This window comes from Metarhizium acridum, assembly GCF_019434415.1.
Source record: "Metarhizium acridum strain ARSEF 324 chromosome Unknown scaffold_568, whole genome shotgun sequence".
Classification (NCBI taxonomy): domain Eukaryota; kingdom Fungi; phylum Ascomycota; class Sordariomycetes; order Hypocreales; family Clavicipitaceae; genus Metarhizium; species Metarhizium acridum.
The window spans coordinates 791,931-811,195 of record NW_027094041.1 but is presented as its reverse complement, the minus strand read 5'-3'; the positions used below and the strand labels follow the sequence as shown (position 1 = coordinate 811,195).

Sequence of the window (19,265 nt, the reverse complement as noted above, 5' to 3'; positions counted from 1 at the left end):
AGGCATTATAATCTCATTTTTATCGCAAATTTGGCCCATCATTCAAGCCAGTCAAGGACGAATACCACGAGACTGAATCCGGGGCAATATCCAATATGTTGAGGACCTAGGTACCTAGGTACTTAGGGTTCAATGTTAGTTTCTAGGGTTAGGAATTGTCCCGCTTATGTCTGCAAAAAATCATTTAAACCAAGATGCCAATTGAATTGCTCTCATTTTTCTGCAATTTTATCTCCCCATCTTGTATTTTTAATTTTTTTTCTTTTCACCATGTCGTCACTCAATTGTCAAACGACCGCCATCGCCAATAAACAGGCGGCCAAAAGCCACCCCTGCAAGACCCCTACGCCCTGCACGTGACCACAAAACTTCCATCAAACCTCCATTTTACCATCCATCGCGACGCTCGCGCAACCCAACTCCATCACGACTCTCCAGCCGCCCATTCCGCACCACCATGGCTCTCCAACCCTGCCGCGCGCACTTCCCCCGAGCGCGCCACACCTTCCGCGCCCTGACGCCCTCGCTGCGCACCTACGCCACCGAATCAACGTCCGAACCCTTCAAGGCCTCGTCGCAGGAATCCTCTGTGCCCCGATGGAGCCAAACGCCCCCGGGCATGAAAGCCCCCATGCAGCTCGACTTTGCAAAGTCCTTCAAAAACAAGGTCTGGAAGGTCAACAATGACCCCGCGAAGCTAGACAACATGTATAATCGGCTACTGGGGCCGGGCGGCAGCAAGATGCTGCCCGAGGAGCTGAAGTGGTTGGCCGTCACGCACAAGAGCTTTGACCAGGGGAGGAGAGGGTTCAACGACAAGCTGGCACTGATGGGTACGTTTCTCACCCAGAATACAAATTTCAGGGAAGGGTTAGAGTTGGGGGAAGTGATTTCATGCTGACTGGACCAGGGCGACTGACGCTCGTCATGGAAGCGACCAAGGAAATCGTCAGCAAGGCCCCGTTGCGGGGGTCACGGCAGGCAGACGAATTCGACAGGGTGCCCTTTGAGCATGAACAGCTCGCATCGGTGGACAACCTGAGTGTCGAGGCCCCAAAGGACGTGGTTGGCAAGGAGAAGTTGTATGCGCTGGCGTCGGATGTCGGCATATTGGACGTTTTGCGGTGGAAACCCAGACTGGTATGGTTTTTTTATCCCCTCTTCAGCGACCGCGGTACTAGGTACATGGATACTAACACGTTATAGCCCCAAAACCTCGAGTCTTCGGGCGTCGAAGTTGTCGTCAACGGTGCGGTCCTAGCCATCCTCGGCGCAATCACGCTACAGCACGGGTCGGTGGTTGCTTCAAAAGTTGTGCGGGAGAGGATATTGGCGCGACTGCCAAAGAACGAATAATTCCACCAAAGGTTGGGCAGCGAAGACCTGTATTCATACCATGTATTTTATATTCTAGAAATGAGGGACACGCTAGACTCTGTATAAACAACGCTTTCAAATAGCACATGAGCAAAAAAATGTAACCTGCTATACGCACGCCAAAGAAAATGCCCCGACTACACATCCCTTGCTACCCTGCGCTGTGCCTGCAATCTCGTGTCAAATACGCCCAGACCAAGCCGCATCCTTACTGAATAAGCGGCGTCTCCTCGCCTACATCTCCGCGCTCCTCGTCGTTGACCTGCTCAAGCAGCTGCGCAATCAGGTCGGAAGTAATCAGCTTCTCGCGATACAGCCATCCCAGCGCGGTGCCTGCCCCGGGCCCCAGCACAATGGACGCAATCACCATGGCAAGGGGCGCCCTCCAACCTACTTCGGTAAACACCCAATACAGCATCGTCAGTCCAATGAACTGGCTGTCAATCTCGATAAACTTGACCGTGGAGCGAGTCACTTCCTGCCGGTCGTCTGGTTTCGTCAAGTTGCCAATAATGAAGCCGTGCGCAAGAAGAGAGCACAGGATGGGCACGGCGTAGACGGCAATAAAGGCCTTGGTATTCGCTTCCATGTGGATCATAGGTCCGTCTTGGAACCGACGCAGTTTGTTGAGACCATACCGCACAAACTGTCTGATGAGAGAAACATACGCCGGGAAGAACAACCACGTCCCAATGGCGACGGGGTTGTTCAGGGACAGCATCAGCGTCGACGGAACGTAGTACCCCAGCGCAACGGCGATGGGGATGGCAATCGTCTCCACCAGCTTCATCTGTCTCCCCTTGTCCACCTGCAAAGGATCACGCTCCTCGCTGTCCCTGGTCGCATGCTGATCGCCATGGCCCTCATCGGTAATGAGCCTGCCTGTGCTGGGGAGCGGCCAGGCCTTGGCGCCGAGAATAAAGGCCGGCGCGTACACAAGCTGCCAGACCAGCGCACCGCCAAGCAAGTTGAACACCAGCCAGGGCAGTGTCGGTCTGGCGACAACGGCGTTCTTCTCGTTTACCTTTCTCGCCGACTCGACGGTCGAGACTGTCAGGAGGGCGCCGACATAGGATAGGATGACGGACATGACGGCCTTGCTGCGGAAGGAGTCGAGCGCTGCGTAGAAGAAGCTGACGAGGTAGCAGGTTGGCGTGCCGAGGATGGGGACACGACTGAGAGCTGGAAGGAGTGCGTGCGAGTGGCATTGCGACCAAAGCAGCGCGGCGTTGACGTCGGAGTGGACGAAGAGGGCGACGGCGGTGGCGACGGCAAGGAGCGCAGGGACGACGGCGAGATGGGGGAATAGGGGGAAGTGTTGGGCTGGACGGCGCCAGCGGGATGGTTGTGGCATTCTGCTCTTTTTTCTTGTTGATATTACAGCTTTGCGAAGATGGGATGAGGGTTGGGGAGAGGGTGAAGAAATGAGGTTGAGGCGAGGCGGGCAAGATAAAGTTCCCTGGGAATCATATCAAATTTCAACGTTGACTGACGATGAAAATGAAATGCAGTCTGGATGCATCAAATTGTGGAGCCATATGCCCGGCAGCTGTCTGGTCGACCTCGCAGCGGGCAACATGGTGCCATGCCCCACTGAACGCGGCGCATACCGCCTGTAGCGCAGTGACCGGCTTCTGCCAGACAGGGGCCACATGTGTCAATACATGTAGACAGTGGGGCCAGTCAGCGAACCAGGAACAGCCGAGGCGTCTCTGCAAGTGTCCAGCTGCTCCTCAAATTAGACCACGAGACGGATGCGCGTGAACAGATGATGGACTTTGGGTGTGTAGCATCAGGCGACGTGTTGCTGCAAAGGGGCTGGGTTGAAGAGTCGTTTGTGTCGCGATACTACGTCATTTTATTTCCTCTATAGAAAAAAAAAAGAAGAAGGAATGTTTTAAAGCCAAGACGCGAGCCAAATGAGACTGCTAGATAGCCAAATGTACCAGACATATCCTATCATCGGGCCAGATGTCAGCCGCGGTCTGCGTTTGAATCCCTTGGAGGCTCAGGATGCCTCGCCACCGTATTCTTCTGCGTCATTTTCTCTCGCTTGATATCATATTGATATGTCGTATCCCCGGTAAAATTCGTAGTGAACTCACAGCCAACGGACATGCCAACGGCCGGGTAAACTTTAAAGCCTTCCCGTAAGCCTAACTAATTTCTGTTCTAATCGAATATCGGACTAGGAACAAGAACCCTAAAGTTCCGTTTAGAAAGCTCTCATTACTCACCCAAACGCTTCCCATTCTTAGTAAAAACACATTTCCCGTAGGAATGTCTATCCCACAACCTACGCAGTCGCCTTCTGCAAACGTCTCACCGATCCGAATGCATCCGTCATTATCGCCGCGTAAATCCCCATCGTCGCCTTAGTATCTCCGTGGAGACCACGAGGAGCCGTTTTAGCTAAATCTAATTCCAATGCTACTATTTATACAATAACGTTAGCTGGATGCTAACACGCACGCAAGCTCGTAGAAGCAGACACAAAACTTGCCTTCCTGGCGGCTTCTTCAGGATATTGATTTCCGAGTAGGACAGTTTGTCAGGTGGTGCTGAATGGTCTGTCTGTACTCCATTGACATGGCCTATTCTTCACACGCTATGAGATGCTGCAAGTCTTGTGAGCAAGGAATAACATGATTCAACACATATAGGTAGACAGGAGCCGCTTACGAGCCGTGGGATCAGAATCGTTACAGCGGACGTGCAGCCTCGGTGATGCGCCAGGCTCATCGACAAACGTCATCTGGTCTGACATGCCCGCAGCAGTCCAGCAACGAAAAACACTAAAGTTGCACTTGAGCAGTTCTATCAACCTTGCCCTCGCCTCGTCATCGTATTTCGACGTAAGGGAAAACGCAATCCAATCGAGGGTCCAGCCGTGCTCATCTGTCCGATTCAGGTGAGCGTGCTTCTGGATGAGAAAGTTAGATAGCTAGTCAGTATTCTTTGTTGCTGCCAATTTGAACAATCTGTCATACTCGAAGTTGGCATCCCAAACCGCTTTCCAAGCCATGTTGAAAATCTTGGCGTCGTCATGGCCTGCGGCCTGGAGGAGGAGATCATCAGGGTTCTTTCCCAGTCCTGCTGGGCCCGGCCTTGATTTGGCCTTGTCCAACTTTGCAGTAGCAAGTCGACCAAGGCATCATTTCGCGTTTGGATTGCTACTTCAAGAGCTGTGAGCCCCTTGCTGTTGGCGGCACCAACGTCGACAGTCGTCTCGCCCCAAGAATAACTTGACTGTGTCGATGCGTTTGGACTGGATGGCTTCAAATAGCGGGCTATATCCTTTGTTGTTCTATAGACTTGCGTATTCGGAGTCGAGTAATTCCAGAAGCAGAGGAAACATGCCGACGTTTGGTCTAGATGCGGCTGCATGTAAAGGGGAAACCCCCCTTCATTTTCACAAATGGAAGGATTTGCTCCGTGCTTCAGCAACTCTTTAGATATATTTTGATTTCCTTCTTGGAGGGAAAATAACAGCGCTGTATATCCGCATTCGTCGGCTGCGTCTTTGAGAACCCCGGCTCTCAACAGACGGCGAGCTACCGTAATCGAGGCATAACCTGCGCTCAGAGGTCGCTGTCCAAATGGGCCTTCAATTTCCTTATCAAGCCCATTGTCAAGCAGTGCTGAGAGGGTGGAAACTTTCTCGTATTGTGCCGCAATGTACATCGCAGACCACCCTTTGTTGTCTCGCATATTTCCGGCTTTGAATTTTGCCAGGATAACATTGCACATGCGATTTCTGGGTAGTCATTGCGTGCCGCGGCATGGAGGCCAGTCCGTCCTATTCTATCCTTAGTCTTTGGATCTGCGCCCTAGTGTAGGAGCAGCTCCAGCGTTTTGACGTGTCCCTTGCTCGCAGCATACCAGAGTGGTGCTAGAGTATCTAATCCTTGAGCATGAACGTCTCCCTTGAATGCGATGAGTGTCTCTATTGCCGTTTTGTGCCCATTTTCCGCGGCGTGAGATATTCCTGAGCGGCCCATCTCGTCTAGTGAGTTTGGTTTGCCCCCTTTCTTTAGAAGGAGGTCGAGAGTCTTTTTATGGCCACCCTGGGCGGCGAAGGATACCGGTGTCCTCGGCAGCAATGAAGATCGGTGTTCTTTCGTCATCTCTTGTGATATTAGGATCTCCTACTTTCATCCCTAGGAGGTTGGCCAGTATACCTTGGTATCCTTTGCGTGCTGAGATGCCTATAAGCCCATTAACTTTATTGACGTAAGAAGTCTCGTCAGCCGACTTCCATAATTCTTAAATGACTCGATCATCGCTGGTCAGTTCCAGTGGTGTATGGTTCTCATTATCGACTGCTCTAGGATCTGCGCCGTTTTTCAACAGTAGCTTGACAATCTCGAATTGTCCATCTTCTGCTGCAATGTGTAAAGCAGTCTGTTGATAACGATCAGGACGTCCACATTGTTCGCGTTCACGTTGTTCGAGTTCACGAGCTTCTCTACAAGTTCTACGCTGTCCCCCGCACACGCATAATTCAGTATGGAACTACCACAAAGGTCCTTTGCTGCCAGGTCGGCACCCAGCGCCTTAAATTACCTTGTCATGCCCACCCTGCGCAGCGAGATGAAGTGGAAGACGACCGTAATTGTCTCTGAGGTACCGCGAATGAGCCAAGGAAAGCAGATATTCCACCACTTGGACGTTTTTGCCCTGTGCCGCGAGGTGGAGGGGCGTCGAATTGTCGTAGGTTATTTCTGTAAGTTTGGCACCATATTGTATGAGAAGTTCGGTAATGGCCACGTGACCCATTCTATTCGATTTATGAAGTGGCGTGTGAGATGAAGTGTCGTCGTCGGTTTCATCGAGTTCAGCTTGTGCGTCGTTTTGAAGTAGAGTTTCACAACATCTAGGTGGCCAATCTCAGCCGCGAGGTGTAAAGGCACACGCCTGTAAGCATCTTGTAGTCCAGCAGCACCTTCTTTTTGTCCAGATTGTGCCCAAGAGCTCAAAAACAACGTCCTTGTGTACCCTAGAAGTCGCCATATGCAATGGAGTCGACTTATTTTCGTCTTGGGCCTCCAGAATCTGTTGCATCATCGTTGTCATATCAACCTTTTCCAGGAGCATTCTGACAATGTCACTCGGCCAGTGCGCGGTGCGATGTGCAGTGATGTCCTCCCCCTGCTATCGAGGCAATCCAATGTTGCCTGACAATCAAGCAAAGCTCGGATGACTCCCGGCTGTTGTCATTCGCAATGCAAAGGAGTGTAACCAGCGTTAGAAAAGGCACCACTATCAGCTCCTGCCCGAAGAAGACCCTCAACTGCGTCAGCGTGGCCAAACTGACTGGCTAGATATAGGGGTGTTAGGCCTCGTATCGCTGTCTTCTCCATGTTAGACAGGGAAAGAAGCGTTGTTACCGCGATGAGACCTCTGGATCTTGCGACGATTTGGAGCGAAGTGCAACCAGAACTGCTGGAGTCGTTCACGGGCAACTTGTGGTCGATGAGTGTTGGAATAATCGAGTCTTGACCGTAGGCAGCGGCACTATGTAATGGCTCCGTATTCCAAGCCCCGAAGTCTAGGAGTTTCTTAGCAAGCGATTCATTCCGTTTCTCGATTACAATACCAAGCGGTACCCAAAGCCCCCCGTCCTTGGATTGTAAGCTCTGCAGCAGTGTGTCGACGAGGTCACTGCACCCGACCTCCGCTGCGACAGACAATGGCTCCATTTCTGCCCTCGTAGTAAGCGGGTTTTGATACTCCCAGAACAGCTTGGACCATAAATTAACCAAATCATTGTTTCTAAAAAAGACTTGGAAGCTCTGCCGAGAGGCTTCGTCGAGCTCGGCTTTCTGGTAATGTGATGGCCAGTATCTCACAGCGTATGGAAGTAGACCAGGGTTACACTTGACCAGCTGAGCTGCTGTCATTCCGGAGGTCCCATATCGCGAGAATGGGGTGAGATTATTGAGAGATATCTCAGACATGTGCGCGCCATCGCTGCATGACAGTTGAAGCCCAGGACACCACACCTTCCAGGGCCACTCGACGGATCTGCGAGGTGGTTATGCCAGCTTTTATGTGCAAAGTAAATTTCATTTTTCTTGATGTCGATAAGTTGGCCAAACACATTCTTGAAATCTGTCGCAGGATCCATCAGGATGCGAGCCTTGACCTCAGATGGTGAATTTTCCTATTCATTGTCTTCAACGCAAGAACCTCTCCCTTAAAACAAGACTACCTTACTACCACTTTACCAATCCAATTATTGTCAATGCCAGAATAACGCATTGCCAGCGGCCAAATGTGCCAACCTAAAGCCAGCACATCGTCTCATACCGACATGACAAACGCAGTGTCGTGCTGCATTGATCACGTTCATGGCACGCTACCGATTCTGCGGGAGAGTTAACGGTCGCCTTGAGCACATTCAACGCTGTCTTTGAGCCTTGCTGCCTGCGGGAGCCCTGCCATTTGGCTCAAACGGGCAGATCTTAGCGGACAGCAGGGCCGAGGCCCTCAGCGTATAACTCCGCCGTCCTTGGTGTCAAGTGCTTCTATTCCCTTTTCCGCAGAATAACCCTAGGATCGCACTTCAGCCCTACAATGGCCTCCACCGCCGTTGATTTACTAAACGAACATCCGGTGAATGTTGCCCACGACACGCACTATGTAACAGGCACCGAAAAACGCTGGGCCCAAGCATATCATCCCGTCGATAATATGACGATACGCACCTACCCTCAAGAAAACGGGCTATGCTATCCACACTATGACACCGCCTTCTTGCCAGAGGACAACGATGATGTTTTGCGCGCAAGGCAATGGCCGCTAAACGACCTCAATACAAGATGTGGCGCCTAGAGACCGAATCAGAACTGTTTTGGCATACTGAGATATCGAGAGTTATGCTCGGAGGCTCGGACCAGTGCCCGCAAGTCGTTCAGACCTCTCACACGAAGCCACTCTCAGAGCATACCATCAGCGAAGAAGTGGACGCAACATACGCATTCAGATCTGGCGAACACAAAGTCGCTCTTGCCATCGGGGAGATGAAAAGAGGCCTTATTAAGGCAGATAAGTGGCAGAATAATAAGGTGCTGTCAAGCACAGCTCAGGTGAAACACTCTCGGGAACTTCGAGGGTGAGTATGAGTTACTCATATATTCACTTTGTTTTTATTTCTTTTGGACCACCCATAATGATAATGTTGGTAGCTCTTGTTTGGCTAATGGGAACCCCAACAGATATGCGCACAAGTATGCATGCCCGCAGGTATTCTGTTTTGATGGTCAGACTCTCCTCCTGCTTCAGTTCTGCGCCAACACACTAGCGGACATAGAACGTCGGGAATGCCCGGTTGACTGTTGGGTGATTCCGCGAGATTGTGGCATTACTCTGCGGTACGCGTTCTACAGACTTTTGCTACAGCGACGGTTGCGAGGTCAGGTTGCGTTGAATGGGTTTTCTTGTAATTTTCGTCAATTCTACAATGGCCGACCTCTCTGGAAGTTTGGCAATGGTCATGTTGCCTCGCACCCCAACGGTTATACGCGTTGGGTAGACTCTATATCGCACAAAAGAACGCGCTCTGATCGAATAGCAATTATACCCCCTTATATTCCGTTGACACTCTAACACGGGAGCCATATATTGGACGCAGCTAGACGGGGATGGTTTCACACCAGAGACTGCAGAGCTACGGAATCTGGACTGATCCATTTACTTAGCTCAGTGTTATTCTGCGTAATTAGCTTCTTCGTCTATTGTATCTCTCGTCTTCCTACCCTTCCAGTGTTCGCGGTCTTCTCTATATTCTAACAGATGCTGGATCTATCGGAAGCTTTTTCAAACTCGTCCTCATCCACAGCTTCATGCGGGACAGTGTTTCGGCAGGCTGCTGAAGCACAGCTTGACGGCTTTTTGAATGGTGTCTATGTTAAACGAGTTGTACTGGCCAGGAATTACGTCCGGTGCCGCTCGATGCTCTCCGAAGTATCCTCGTTTCCTCTAGGGACAAGAATATGCGTTTCTTACGGCCGCGACACCCCTGTGCCGCTGCAACACCCCGTCAGGCGGCATAGATCAGCCACTATCAGCTTGGTTGTAGTTGTAGATATGTGGAGCTACAGTTGGGTGGCTTGGTCACGTTTTGCAATCTACCTATGTAGTTTCAATCGCAAGATAGGACTAAAAGTGCCTGTGTCAACCGACACAAGTATCCAGTTTCGGGCAAAAACTTCTTATAGAAGCATCGGCAGTGGACAGAGATGCGTGTGGCCATTGTCGACCGCCGCCGCCCTGTATCGTTCTTCTCAATTGCAACTGCGGCGTATAATATCATGGTGTGTACATGACTTCCTTGGGGCAAGTGAGATTTCGAACGAATTTGAGCTTAAAGTTCAATCTAGCCAATTCCTAGTCTATTCCAGTAATCTCTACACGACACGCACATAAAGACACTGCGAATAGGTGACTCTTCTTGGTCCCATTCATCACACTTCCTTCCCATGACCCAACTTGTGATAACCTGGCACAACCAGCTCCCCACTTTCTCCCAGTCTTCCCAGTCTCTCAGCATGAGACCCCAATTTCTTCGTTGACATCCAATTTGATGCCATAGTCAGCTATGTTGTTGTATATCTCCTCTTCCATCGTGATTAGGCGCTCACCCATCGTGGTTCTTAAGGGCTTCACCTTCTCGCAGTCTTCATAGAGCTGGTTGACAAGCTTGATCCTGCAACCCTTGGATCGGCCACTACAGCTGCCAAGCTGTCACCACAAACGAAACTCTCAGTCACTGTCGCCAGGAATCTGTCACCCCGCCAGCTTCTCGAGATCACACATGGTTTTCTATGAAAAAGCAGCGGCGGTCTTGCACAGGGGTTATGCTGGTTGGGAGTTGTCCTCTTCATTTGCCTTGCCCATGCCACTGGGTTAGCATTAGACTCTCAATATTTCTTGTTCTTTTATATATTCTCCTTTTTGGCCCTCAGGCTCGCAACAAGCGCTGTGGGCAGAATGGCCGAGTGGTCTATGGCGACGGTCTCAAGCACTTATAAGTACTTTCGCCTGCGAAAAGCAGCGTTCCGTTCACGAAAGTGGCCGGGGTTCGAATCCCCGTTCTGTCAGCTTGTTCTCTATTTTTTTTTCGGGGATATATCCATTTTCTCATCAAGCGAAGACCATACACAACCACCACCAATGTCAGTTCCCTGTGGGTGTTGCGTGTACATTTGCTGCATGGATATTTGCGTCGTGAGTTGTATTGATTCATGATTCAGTGGACCTGTGGACATGTTCATATGCACCCGTCATTCTGGCCTCGACCATGGAGGTGACAGGTATTGAACAAGTGGCGAACAACTCAAAGCCATCGAAGCGGTTGCGTTCCATTACACTCATACGTATATGTTCTTCCCTCTCTTGGTGACAATGGACCGACTTTTGGGCTGGGGATTGTGCAAGATATCACCTTTGAACGCCAATCGAAGTGCGGAACCCTTCGAATGAAGGGCTTGAAATGGCAACGTGCAGACTCAAACTCCGTTCTTCCTATACCGATGCAACATCGCAACACGAGCCAGCTCAAGTTCGGAGAAATAATTGTTTATATTGAGATAGTAAGCTCCTTATTCACTCTCTGACTATTCTGGCATTGGCTGAAGTAGCTTTTGTTAAACACGACAGTCGTAGAATACGAAAGAGTGCACAAGATGGCGTCCGCAACAAAGATTTCCTGCACACAAATTCAAACCTTGATGCCGAATGTAGCTTAAAACGGACGACACAATCCATGGGAAAGACTTATAACTCACGCAAAATATATTTATATAGAAAAGCAAGTATGTAATTCCAACGCAGTGTTGGTTTCCCCTATATGGACTTGTTGGTAATAGTCGCGCGCTCCAAAAGGCAAGTCTGGCCACGCATGCAACTGCTCCAGGAAATCGGGATTCTGCTCGAACTTTCGCTCTTGGCATAATCCTCAATAAGTGTTGATCTATCCGCATTCGCCGCGCGCGGGATCACTCCTTTCATAACAGGATGCAAAAGCTCAGCAATGGCCAGCAGCTTCTCATCCTCAAACTTCCTTGCGGCAAGCCGCAACGATAGTGGCAAGCCGTGAAACGCCTCCGGATCATACAATGACTCCAATCTCGCGTCTTCCTTGCTGAATGGCCCAAAGTTACTATACTTTTGGTCGATGTTCTTGTCTACAGTGAGACCCAACTGGAGTGATATGCCTGGCCAGTCAACACAGCTATAAATAGACGTGTACGTCGTGTCGTGCCATGTGTCCCACGGTAGCGCAGTGTTGGCCGCCGTAACAGATAGCAGCGCGTCGAGAGGCATTCCGCTACTGTTCCACGCCATGTTCATGGCCACAGTCAGATTGACAAGCCGAGTGTTGAGCTGGTAAAATGTGTCCACGCTGACGGGAAACCGCGGTGTATCCGGGACAAAGATGCCCTTGTCCCTCACAATCTTAGTGATGGGCTCTTTGGAGATCACTTCCCGTCAATGTCTCGATGCCCCGGAAGATGAAGCACTCCTTGCACAGATCCCATACTTGGCTCATGTCAGGTGGAGTGAACTCTACCAGCTCGAAGACTGCCGCGCGCAGGCGACTTTGGGCCGTCTTGTATCCGCGCAGGACTGGCGGGAAGAGATGCAAATAGATATTGAGGCTTTCCACGTTCCATACGCCAATACGAGGTTTTTTGGGAGCTGTGACGTTCATCCATGGGCTTGGGTACATGAATAGCGTCTGTGCCTCCCAGGATTTGGCATCCGACACTACCTTGGCCGGCGAGTCGAATGTCTCGAGCAGAGTGGCCCATGAGCCCCATCCCAGCGACTGGACCGTCATGGAACGGCCAGATCTTCCCTCTGTGAAGACCTCACGACCACCTGGAGGAAGGCGGTAGCCGCTAGGTCGCTAGCCGACAATGGCATGTGCCATGATAGGCATCCTCGAAGAACCGGCACCGTCAGAAGCAACTCCGAGGAGTGAAGAACCAGTCCCAAGGGCAGAGCCCTCTCATCCAGTTGAACCTCCGGCGCCAAAGGTGTTCCTGTGAGCATTCAACGTCCTTCCCCAGATGATGCTGTCCGAGTCAGCCGCCAGGACTGTCTGAGGAATATTTGTCTTGCCAATGATAACGGCTCCGGCATCAGTCAGTATCTATATGAGAGGCCCATTTGATTCCCTTGAGTCAAAGGCTCAGCCAGTTATACCGCATGAGGTATCGAAACCTTTGAAATCCTCGGTATCCTGAATTGTCATGGGCAATCCATGAAGGGGGCCGACAGTTTTTCCCGTCTCATTGAGAATGCGATCGAGTTCCTTTGCACGATTGATTGCGCCGACAATGTTCATTTCGGTCAGAAAGTTCGCTAGCCAGGTAGCTGCTGTAGCGCGCTTACAAATTGCCGTGACCAGCTTCTCTGCGGTGATTTCGCCAGAGGAGAGCCGCAGCATTGTCGTAGCGTCATATTTCTTTGTGGGGGCTCATTCATACGAGAGAACGCCGCTGTTGATAATTTGATTGAGAGGGCTGTATGCGGTCGTATTTGGAGGAGCTTTTAGCTTCCATTCCCGAGGCAGTAGGGCGTCTCTTTCTGCTTGTTTTCGTTTGACTATTTCCTCCCATCCCATGTTGCCTTTCGTATTGTTCTGTAAACCAATGTACTGCGCCATGGCGTTCGATGATATCTGTCTCACTGAGACTTTCCAAGGACTCTTTGTTGTGAGAGAACCGACGGCGGTGGCCGCAAGTATAAGCTCCGACCCAAGAGTCTTCATGACGTAATACTCTGTGGCTTCTATGAAACAATGGAAGCTAAGCTTACTAATGAGAATCGTGCTATCTGTACTCAAGGCCTGGAACTCGAATGTCTCGCTGACTTATCAAGAAATTTATGTCTACTTAGGCCTTAATATATATAACATTTACATTACTATAGAAATCACCCTCGTGGACTTGGTATTTATTCATCAGCATGCCACCATGAATGGCGTATTTCTGGTCACTCAAGGCATAGGCGCATACCTAGGGCCCGTGGCGGCCGGATACATCGTACCATGTCAGGATGGAGGTGGTTGTGGTGGTGGTCCGTCATCTTCATTGGATCAACCCTTGTCCTTGTTCTACTATTCTTCGAAGAAACCACGTACGTTGCGACTATTAATGGCGTGGCGGTTGTTGCGTCCCAGTCAACGGCAAGGACGAGTCCGTTGAAGAAAAGTTGGAAGAGGCAAACGCTCTTGGGAAGACGGCATCGATCGGTACTACGCTACTCAAGTCAGCATCTCGCCCTTTCAGGGGTCGCCGCGTGACGTCGTCGAAGCCTCTGCGAAAACGCCTAACACTCATAACCCACACGGAAGAACCGATTGAACATCATTTATTGACTCTTTTTATAATCCTCTTTCAATTTCCCGCGGTGGTATATACGGTAATAACTGTCGGCTCAGTCATGTCGTGGATGGCTGTGATAATATCTATTGCGACTACACCGTGATAAACCCCCCTTACAACTTTAGCCCAAGTGCCATACGGCTTATTAACCTGGCGCCGTTTGTTGGGCAGCTCATTTCTGGCCTGGTAGCTGCCCCATTCAGCGATAAATGGATCGTGAAAATGGCCAGACGAAACCGCGGGCTGTATGAACCGGAAATGAGACTGTGGCTGGCCGTCCCTGGTGCTGTCCTTCTCTCTGCTGGCGTTCTCATGTTTGGAATCGGAATAGCTAATGTAAGATTTTTTTTTTCCCTTCTCCTCTACGAACTTTTATGCCCTGTACTTAACACATGCTCTACAGAATGCTCACTGGAATGTTCTAACCACTGGTATAGCCATCTTTGCTTCCGGGTTCACTCTTGCTCTAGATATCGCGCTTGCCTATTTCCAAGACTGCTATCCGAACGTACGTTACGCCAACTAATATCTTCATTCAGGTCCCAGTTTACGTTCGTTAACGTAAAGCCAGATAATTGGCGACGCGCTCGTCATTGTCTTTCTTGCCCGGAATAGAATCGCTGTTGTCATCTTATTCTATCTAAGCGCATGGCTTGATAGAATAGGTCTGCAGAATATGTTCATAATGATCGGTGTATTGTCCTTTGTTATTCTGTTAGCCCCTCTTCCGCCATTACAATGGTGGAAGCAGGCGCGCATTATAACGATGAAAAACTATCGTCATTATTCTCTTCGACAGCCATTCCGCAGGGCTAAGTAGGAGAAGTCTAGGGGCCATGGGGATTTGCTGCAGGGATCTCAGTAACTTTTCGTATGTAGCTTACATCCTAGTCTATGCTAGAGATCAAGAGTATCCCGAGAGCTCCGTGAGCTCTTCGTTTCGTACTCTATTTTCTCCTTGGCAGAACGTTAAGTAAGACGCATTACACCACTCCTTTTACCCACAACGCCTTAGGCGCTAATCACCTATTATTCACCAAGGGTTATGTGTTCCCGTTGTTTCCCTGGTCGATTTTCGTATTCTAATAGTAAGCTGGTGAAAGTTAAGGACTTGTTCCCAGCTGCCTAGGGCCTATTCGTTGGCGCTTCGTAGCGTTATTACGTTGTGATTGTGTGGTTGGTCTTTTGTTAACATCTAAGGTAGACTGTCCTCCAAGCATGTCGAGGGACGGGGGAGAAATATAGAACTATAGTTCTGGAATCTAGGCCTAGATTTACATTACTGCCCTTGTAAATATAGCTTTTTCCTGTCGCAATAAAATTTCTGTTATGCACATATTTATTTATCGCGACGCCATGAGTATTAAGGCAAGCATAGTATAAGCGCAAGTGTATAACTTGACTTAGCAACTTTAGTTAATATAGTATAAAGGGCTAGATTATTTACTCCTTAATTACTTGTAAATAGTAGTGTAGTTGGGGTGATCAAAGTTAGCCTTAAATTAATAGACAATGAAACAAGGGGCTTGCTCTTCGTTCCACAAGTGGTTGATAACCACTGGAACATGGAAATTGAATTGGTCTGCTAATACAAGCAACTCACTACCGCGTAGTGCATGACATGCATCCGCTAGCCATTTCTTCTACTGTACTAAAATGTACTGCAGAGGGTAGCCTGGGCTGTAAGGGCTGTGCGATATCACTCTTCTTGCCCTCTTGGTAAAATGTACTGCAGAGGGTAGCCTGGGCTGTAAGGGCTGTGCGATATCACTCTTCTTGCCCTCTTGGAGGATGTTTCCTCCCCATCATAATCTTGGCTGGACTCTAGCCAAAGATGAGAATCTGCATTATCGTCTTTCTCTATAAAGTGAGCCGTATGAATGGCGGCTGTATTAGCAGATAGATTATCTTTCAATGGCGGAGAGGGAGAGCTGTGACTCATATCGCATATAGTATCATTAACTGAGGAATTTGGCTCTCGTACTCTCGTACGTTGGCGCTATTGATGTTTTAAGTTTACTTTACGCGTTGTGCCAAAACTGGTGACGCGATTATCAGCCCCATATCCTACGATAGTGGCTCGGACAGTCGCGTCTATTAGGGATGGGATCATATTATTTATTATCCGCTATGGCGTCCTCAGCTACCCCTGCGACATTGGTGTCTTTTTCAGCTCCTTTATTCAGTATCATGCTTCATACGTTTAAACAAAAAGGTATATATACCTTCACTCTTCTTAGAACTTCGGACTGTTTCTAGGGTCTCGGCTGAAAGCCTAGCCGTGGCGTAGGATTTGAAGAGGAGCGTGAAGGTTATAAAATGTTATTACTCACTGCATTTAAGGCCTTTTTATAGTGCCTAGTTCTTTAGAGATTTATTATATATCGCCGTATAATTGTACCTTTTCCCCTATAAACCCAACATTTCCAAGAATAAGATCCTCCCTTAAAACTAGACTGCCTTACTACCACTTTACCAATCCTATTATTCAATTGAAAACTACCATGTTGACCGATCGACAACATTCCATATTTGTTGAGCCTCAAATCTTGGAAACCGCTCTGCTCTAGGAGGCATTAATAATCACTTTCCAGCCTACGCCCCGGATCCTGGCTAGCAGGGCAAGGTAACCGTCGGGGACTGGGTAACGCATTGGCCGCTAAACACGCCATTGCCAAATGTGTGTGGCTCTTGGAAGTTATTCTCCCTGGCAATCTCTGCGCAGGATGCTTGAAGGTCTTCAAGGGTCTGGTAGACAATCTTATCGGCTCCGAGGTTTTTGGCGATGTCGTCAGTGTTCCACTTGTGAGCAACCATCTCATGGGGCAGGGTAGATCGATTCCGTAGATGTGAGGACTGTTAAAGAGAACACGAGTTAGAGAAGGAGGATCAAGGGGCAATTGAGAGAGAAAATAGGGGGCTAGGCTCACGACATTCCAGGGGAACAACAAGCTGCGATAATGTTTTTTACACCAGCCTCCCTCGCCCTACTAATTGCCTCGCGGCTGGTTGTCCCCGGGGCAATGCTATCATCGACTAGAAGAATTGTGCGGTTTTTAAGCTCCTCCTTGACGGCGCTGAGATTCCGACGGACCCCCTCTGGCGCGTCGCCTGCTCCGGCATGATAAAGGTTCGGAAAACGTAGGGATTGCGAATGTGACCGGTACAGAAAGGCATGTCGAGAGCGTGGGCGACGCCGGGAGCCGCGGGCGATGACGTTCCGGGGACTGGGATGACAACGTCAATTTCTTGAATGCCCTCGGGTCCGAGGTCCTCGATGAGTCTCGCTGCGAGACGACGTCCCATGCGTCGGCGGCCCTGATAGACACTCATGCCGTCGATGACCGAATCCGGGCCATCAGAGTATACATACTCGAAAAGGTCTGGGGTGTAGCTTTTCCTGGGCGCAACCTGACTGAAGACAGGTTTGTTTCCCTTTCTGATAATAACAGCCTCGCTCGGCTGGATGTCACGGACTTTGGTGAAGCCCAGGCGGTCCAAGGCAATGGATTCGGAGGCTAACATATAATCCAGCCCATCTCCATCCGCCGACGGCCTGGACCTTATGAACAGAGGGCGAATGCCATGTGCATCACGGAATCCGATGACGCCAAAGCCTGCAAGCATAGCGGTGCAAGCCCACGCATCCTCGCATCGTTGGTACATGTTGCTCAAGCCGTTAGACAGGTCCTCGGTGTTGACACGGGCCTTCTTAGTCTCATTGAGCTCGTCGGCGAAGACATTGAGCAAGAGCTCGCTGACTCTATCCGAGTTGACGTGGCGGTGGATTTCAAAGTCCAAGTAGCGCCTGAGTTCGGCCGTGTTGACCAGGTTGCCGTTATGGGCGAAGCAAATGCCGTACGGGCTGTTAACGTGAAATGGCTGAGCCTCTGTGTTTGCGGTACCACCGGCTGTGGGATAACGCAGGTGAGCGATGCCCATGCTGCCAGACAGGTTCGTCAGCCGGGTCCCGGACTGGAACACTTCGGCGGCCATGCCATTCTTCAGGTTGTCGAGGTGGCTTACCGGCAGCGTCTTGACCATTGTCTATAGAAGAGAGGGCCAGATTGGTTAGTGGTTAGTGTCTTCATCGGGGTAACAGACTTGATCACGTACGTTGGAATAAGTGAACTGCCTCGTGCAGGTCGTTGGCGGCCGACGACGACGGATTCGCCAGAATAAGAACGAGAACACCGCACGTCTTGACAGAACGATTGAAATGATGATATTGCTACCCATGAAGCAAACTTTACACATCAGAGAGTTTATACCGGTGACTCACACCATAAACTTAAACTTAGACGCAAAACAAGTATTAACGAGGTCTGCGCTCGTCGGTGTTAAAGGCTAGTGTATAATCTGCAAGATACATAGTAGGATATAGGCCTGGAGGACACCCAGGTGCGAGAACGCTCAAAATAAAGTACTCTATACCATACACATGTATATCATTGGTGTAAGCCTTCACAATATTCTACGAAGTAAAACAAGTGTAAAGTGCTGCATAGTCATCACTCTCTCAGGCAACATCTCCCCCCTCCTTCGCGCAAAACATAACGCCAAGACACATCTAAGTGCAAGCATTGCACTTAAGAAAGAGCTTTGTAGCGGTATTGAGACCATGCTCTCCAGCAGGATAAACGGAGTCAGACATGTCCATTTAACGCATTAGTTATAGAGACATTAATACTACTATACTCAAATCCATTATGTCCCCCAATGAATTGCATATTTCCGCCTTAACGCTGCTTACCAATTGGCCTTTGTAAATTGAAACAGGTGACGCTCCGTCGACATCCAATCCCGAAGCGCTGACTCCGTAGTCCAGCAACAACTGGACTCCCTCCATATTCCATATACTAACACATGTCTTTAGTGGTCCATCTTTTCTTTGAAAAAGGCGGTATGCTAGGGTGTCAAATAGAGAACTCGGTAGGCAATCCGGATAGTGGGCTGGGTAGTAACGCGTAGCGTAGTCTGCTGTGGCTAATTTTGAACATCGCTTTTAGAAAAGAGGCCGATTTTTTTCAGTTCGCTCTAAATTTACCAGGTCATGGTCAAGCAACATTATGATACACATACGAGCCATAATCGCATTAGCACGCTCAGCTCTTTCATCACGCTATATATGGCCACATTCTTGGACTCACGAATACCCCCTGATTCTAAGTATTCCTAAACCAGAACAGCAATGCATATGGTTGTTTCTCCGATATCAAAATTCACATCCAATTTAGTGAGTCCAGGACACATCTTCCTAGTTAATATTCTCGAGTTTACATTTTGGATTAAACTTTGGTCTATCCGGCCACTTTCCCCTATGAATGCTTTTTTTGTAAGCCATATATTGTCTTCATCAACAAGCCGTGAGGTCCGAGTCACACCCCTTTCCCTTGTAACGTGCAACCGACAACACGGACTGTGCAGTTACATAGACTAGATTCTAGCTGGCTGAGAAATATGCCAGCCCTGTAACCTGTCATCCTTTGA

The 19,265-nt window shown here is 49.6% G+C and overlaps 8 protein-coding genes and 1 non-coding gene across 9 annotated transcripts; 3 read left to right on the top strand and 6 right to left on the bottom strand.

Annotated features, from left to right (window-relative positions):
• Window positions 1-457: 457 nt before the first annotated feature.
• On the top strand, window positions 458-1,356 carry J3458_019644 (mitochondrial 54S ribosomal protein mL57; the record flags this gene model as incomplete). The annotated part of the gene is made up of 3 exons (XM_007809551.1): window positions 458-833; window positions 911-1,140; window positions 1,207-1,356. 3 exons carry the CDS (start codon window positions 458-460, stop codon window positions 1,354-1,356), a joined length of 756 nt encoding a protein of 251 aa, XP_007807742.1.
• Window positions 1,357-1,585: 229 nt separating this feature from the next.
• Window positions 1,586-2,731, bottom strand: J3458_019643 (uncharacterized protein; the record flags this gene model as incomplete). The annotated part of the gene is made up of 1 exon (XM_007809550.2): window positions 1,586-2,731. One exon carries the CDS (start codon window positions 2,729-2,731, stop codon window positions 1,586-1,588), a length of 1,146 nt encoding a protein of 381 aa, XP_007807741.1.
• Window positions 2,732-5,643: 2,912 nt separating this feature from the next.
• Window positions 5,644-6,156, bottom strand: J3458_019642 (uncharacterized protein; the record flags this gene model as incomplete). The annotated part of the gene is made up of 2 exons (XM_066121609.1): window positions 5,644-5,781; window positions 5,944-6,156. 2 exons carry the CDS (start codon window positions 6,154-6,156, stop codon window positions 5,644-5,646), a joined length of 351 nt encoding a protein of 116 aa, XP_065973225.1.
• Window positions 6,157-6,593: 437 nt separating this feature from the next.
• On the bottom strand, window positions 6,594-7,337 carry J3458_019641 (uncharacterized protein; the record flags this gene model as incomplete). The annotated part of the gene is made up of 1 exon (XM_007809549.2): window positions 6,594-7,337. One exon carries the CDS (start codon window positions 7,335-7,337, stop codon window positions 6,594-6,596), a length of 744 nt encoding a protein of 247 aa, XP_007807740.2.
• Window positions 7,338-10,365: 3,028 nt separating this feature from the next.
• On the top strand, window positions 10,366-10,481 carry J3458_019640. The gene has a single exon. It is a non-coding gene; the product is annotated as a tRNA-Leu (tRNA).
• Window positions 10,482-11,226: 745 nt separating this feature from the next.
• Window positions 11,227-12,223, bottom strand: J3458_019639 (uncharacterized protein; the record flags this gene model as incomplete). The annotated part of the gene is made up of 2 exons (XM_066121608.1): window positions 11,227-11,823; window positions 11,924-12,223. The coding sequence occupies 2 exons, from the start codon at window positions 12,221-12,223 to the stop codon at window positions 11,227-11,229; spliced, it is 897 nt and encodes a 298-aa protein (XP_065973224.1).
• A 354-nt stretch (window positions 12,224-12,577) lies between these two features.
• On the bottom strand, window positions 12,578-12,835 carry J3458_019638 (uncharacterized protein; the record flags this gene model as incomplete). Its single annotated transcript, XM_066121607.1, has 1 exon — window positions 12,578-12,835. The coding sequence occupies one exon, from the start codon at window positions 12,833-12,835 to the stop codon at window positions 12,578-12,580; it is 258 nt and encodes an 85-aa protein (XP_065973223.1).
• A 1,162-nt stretch (window positions 12,836-13,997) lies between these two features.
• J3458_019637 (uncharacterized protein) lies at window positions 13,998-14,595 on the top strand (the record flags this gene model as incomplete). The annotated part of the gene is made up of 3 exons (XM_066121606.1): window positions 13,998-14,111; window positions 14,179-14,283; window positions 14,347-14,595. The coding sequence occupies 3 exons, from the start codon at window positions 13,998-14,000 to the stop codon at window positions 14,593-14,595; spliced, it is 468 nt and encodes a 155-aa protein (XP_065973222.1).
• A 1,793-nt stretch (window positions 14,596-16,388) lies between these two features.
• Window positions 16,389-17,819, bottom strand: J3458_019636 (uncharacterized protein; the record flags this gene model as incomplete). The annotated part of the gene is made up of 2 exons (XM_066121605.1): window positions 16,389-16,631; window positions 16,866-17,819. The coding sequence occupies 2 exons, from the start codon at window positions 17,817-17,819 to the stop codon at window positions 16,389-16,391; spliced, it is 1,197 nt and encodes a 398-aa protein (XP_065973221.1).
• Window positions 17,820-19,265: the final 1,446 nt, after the last annotated feature.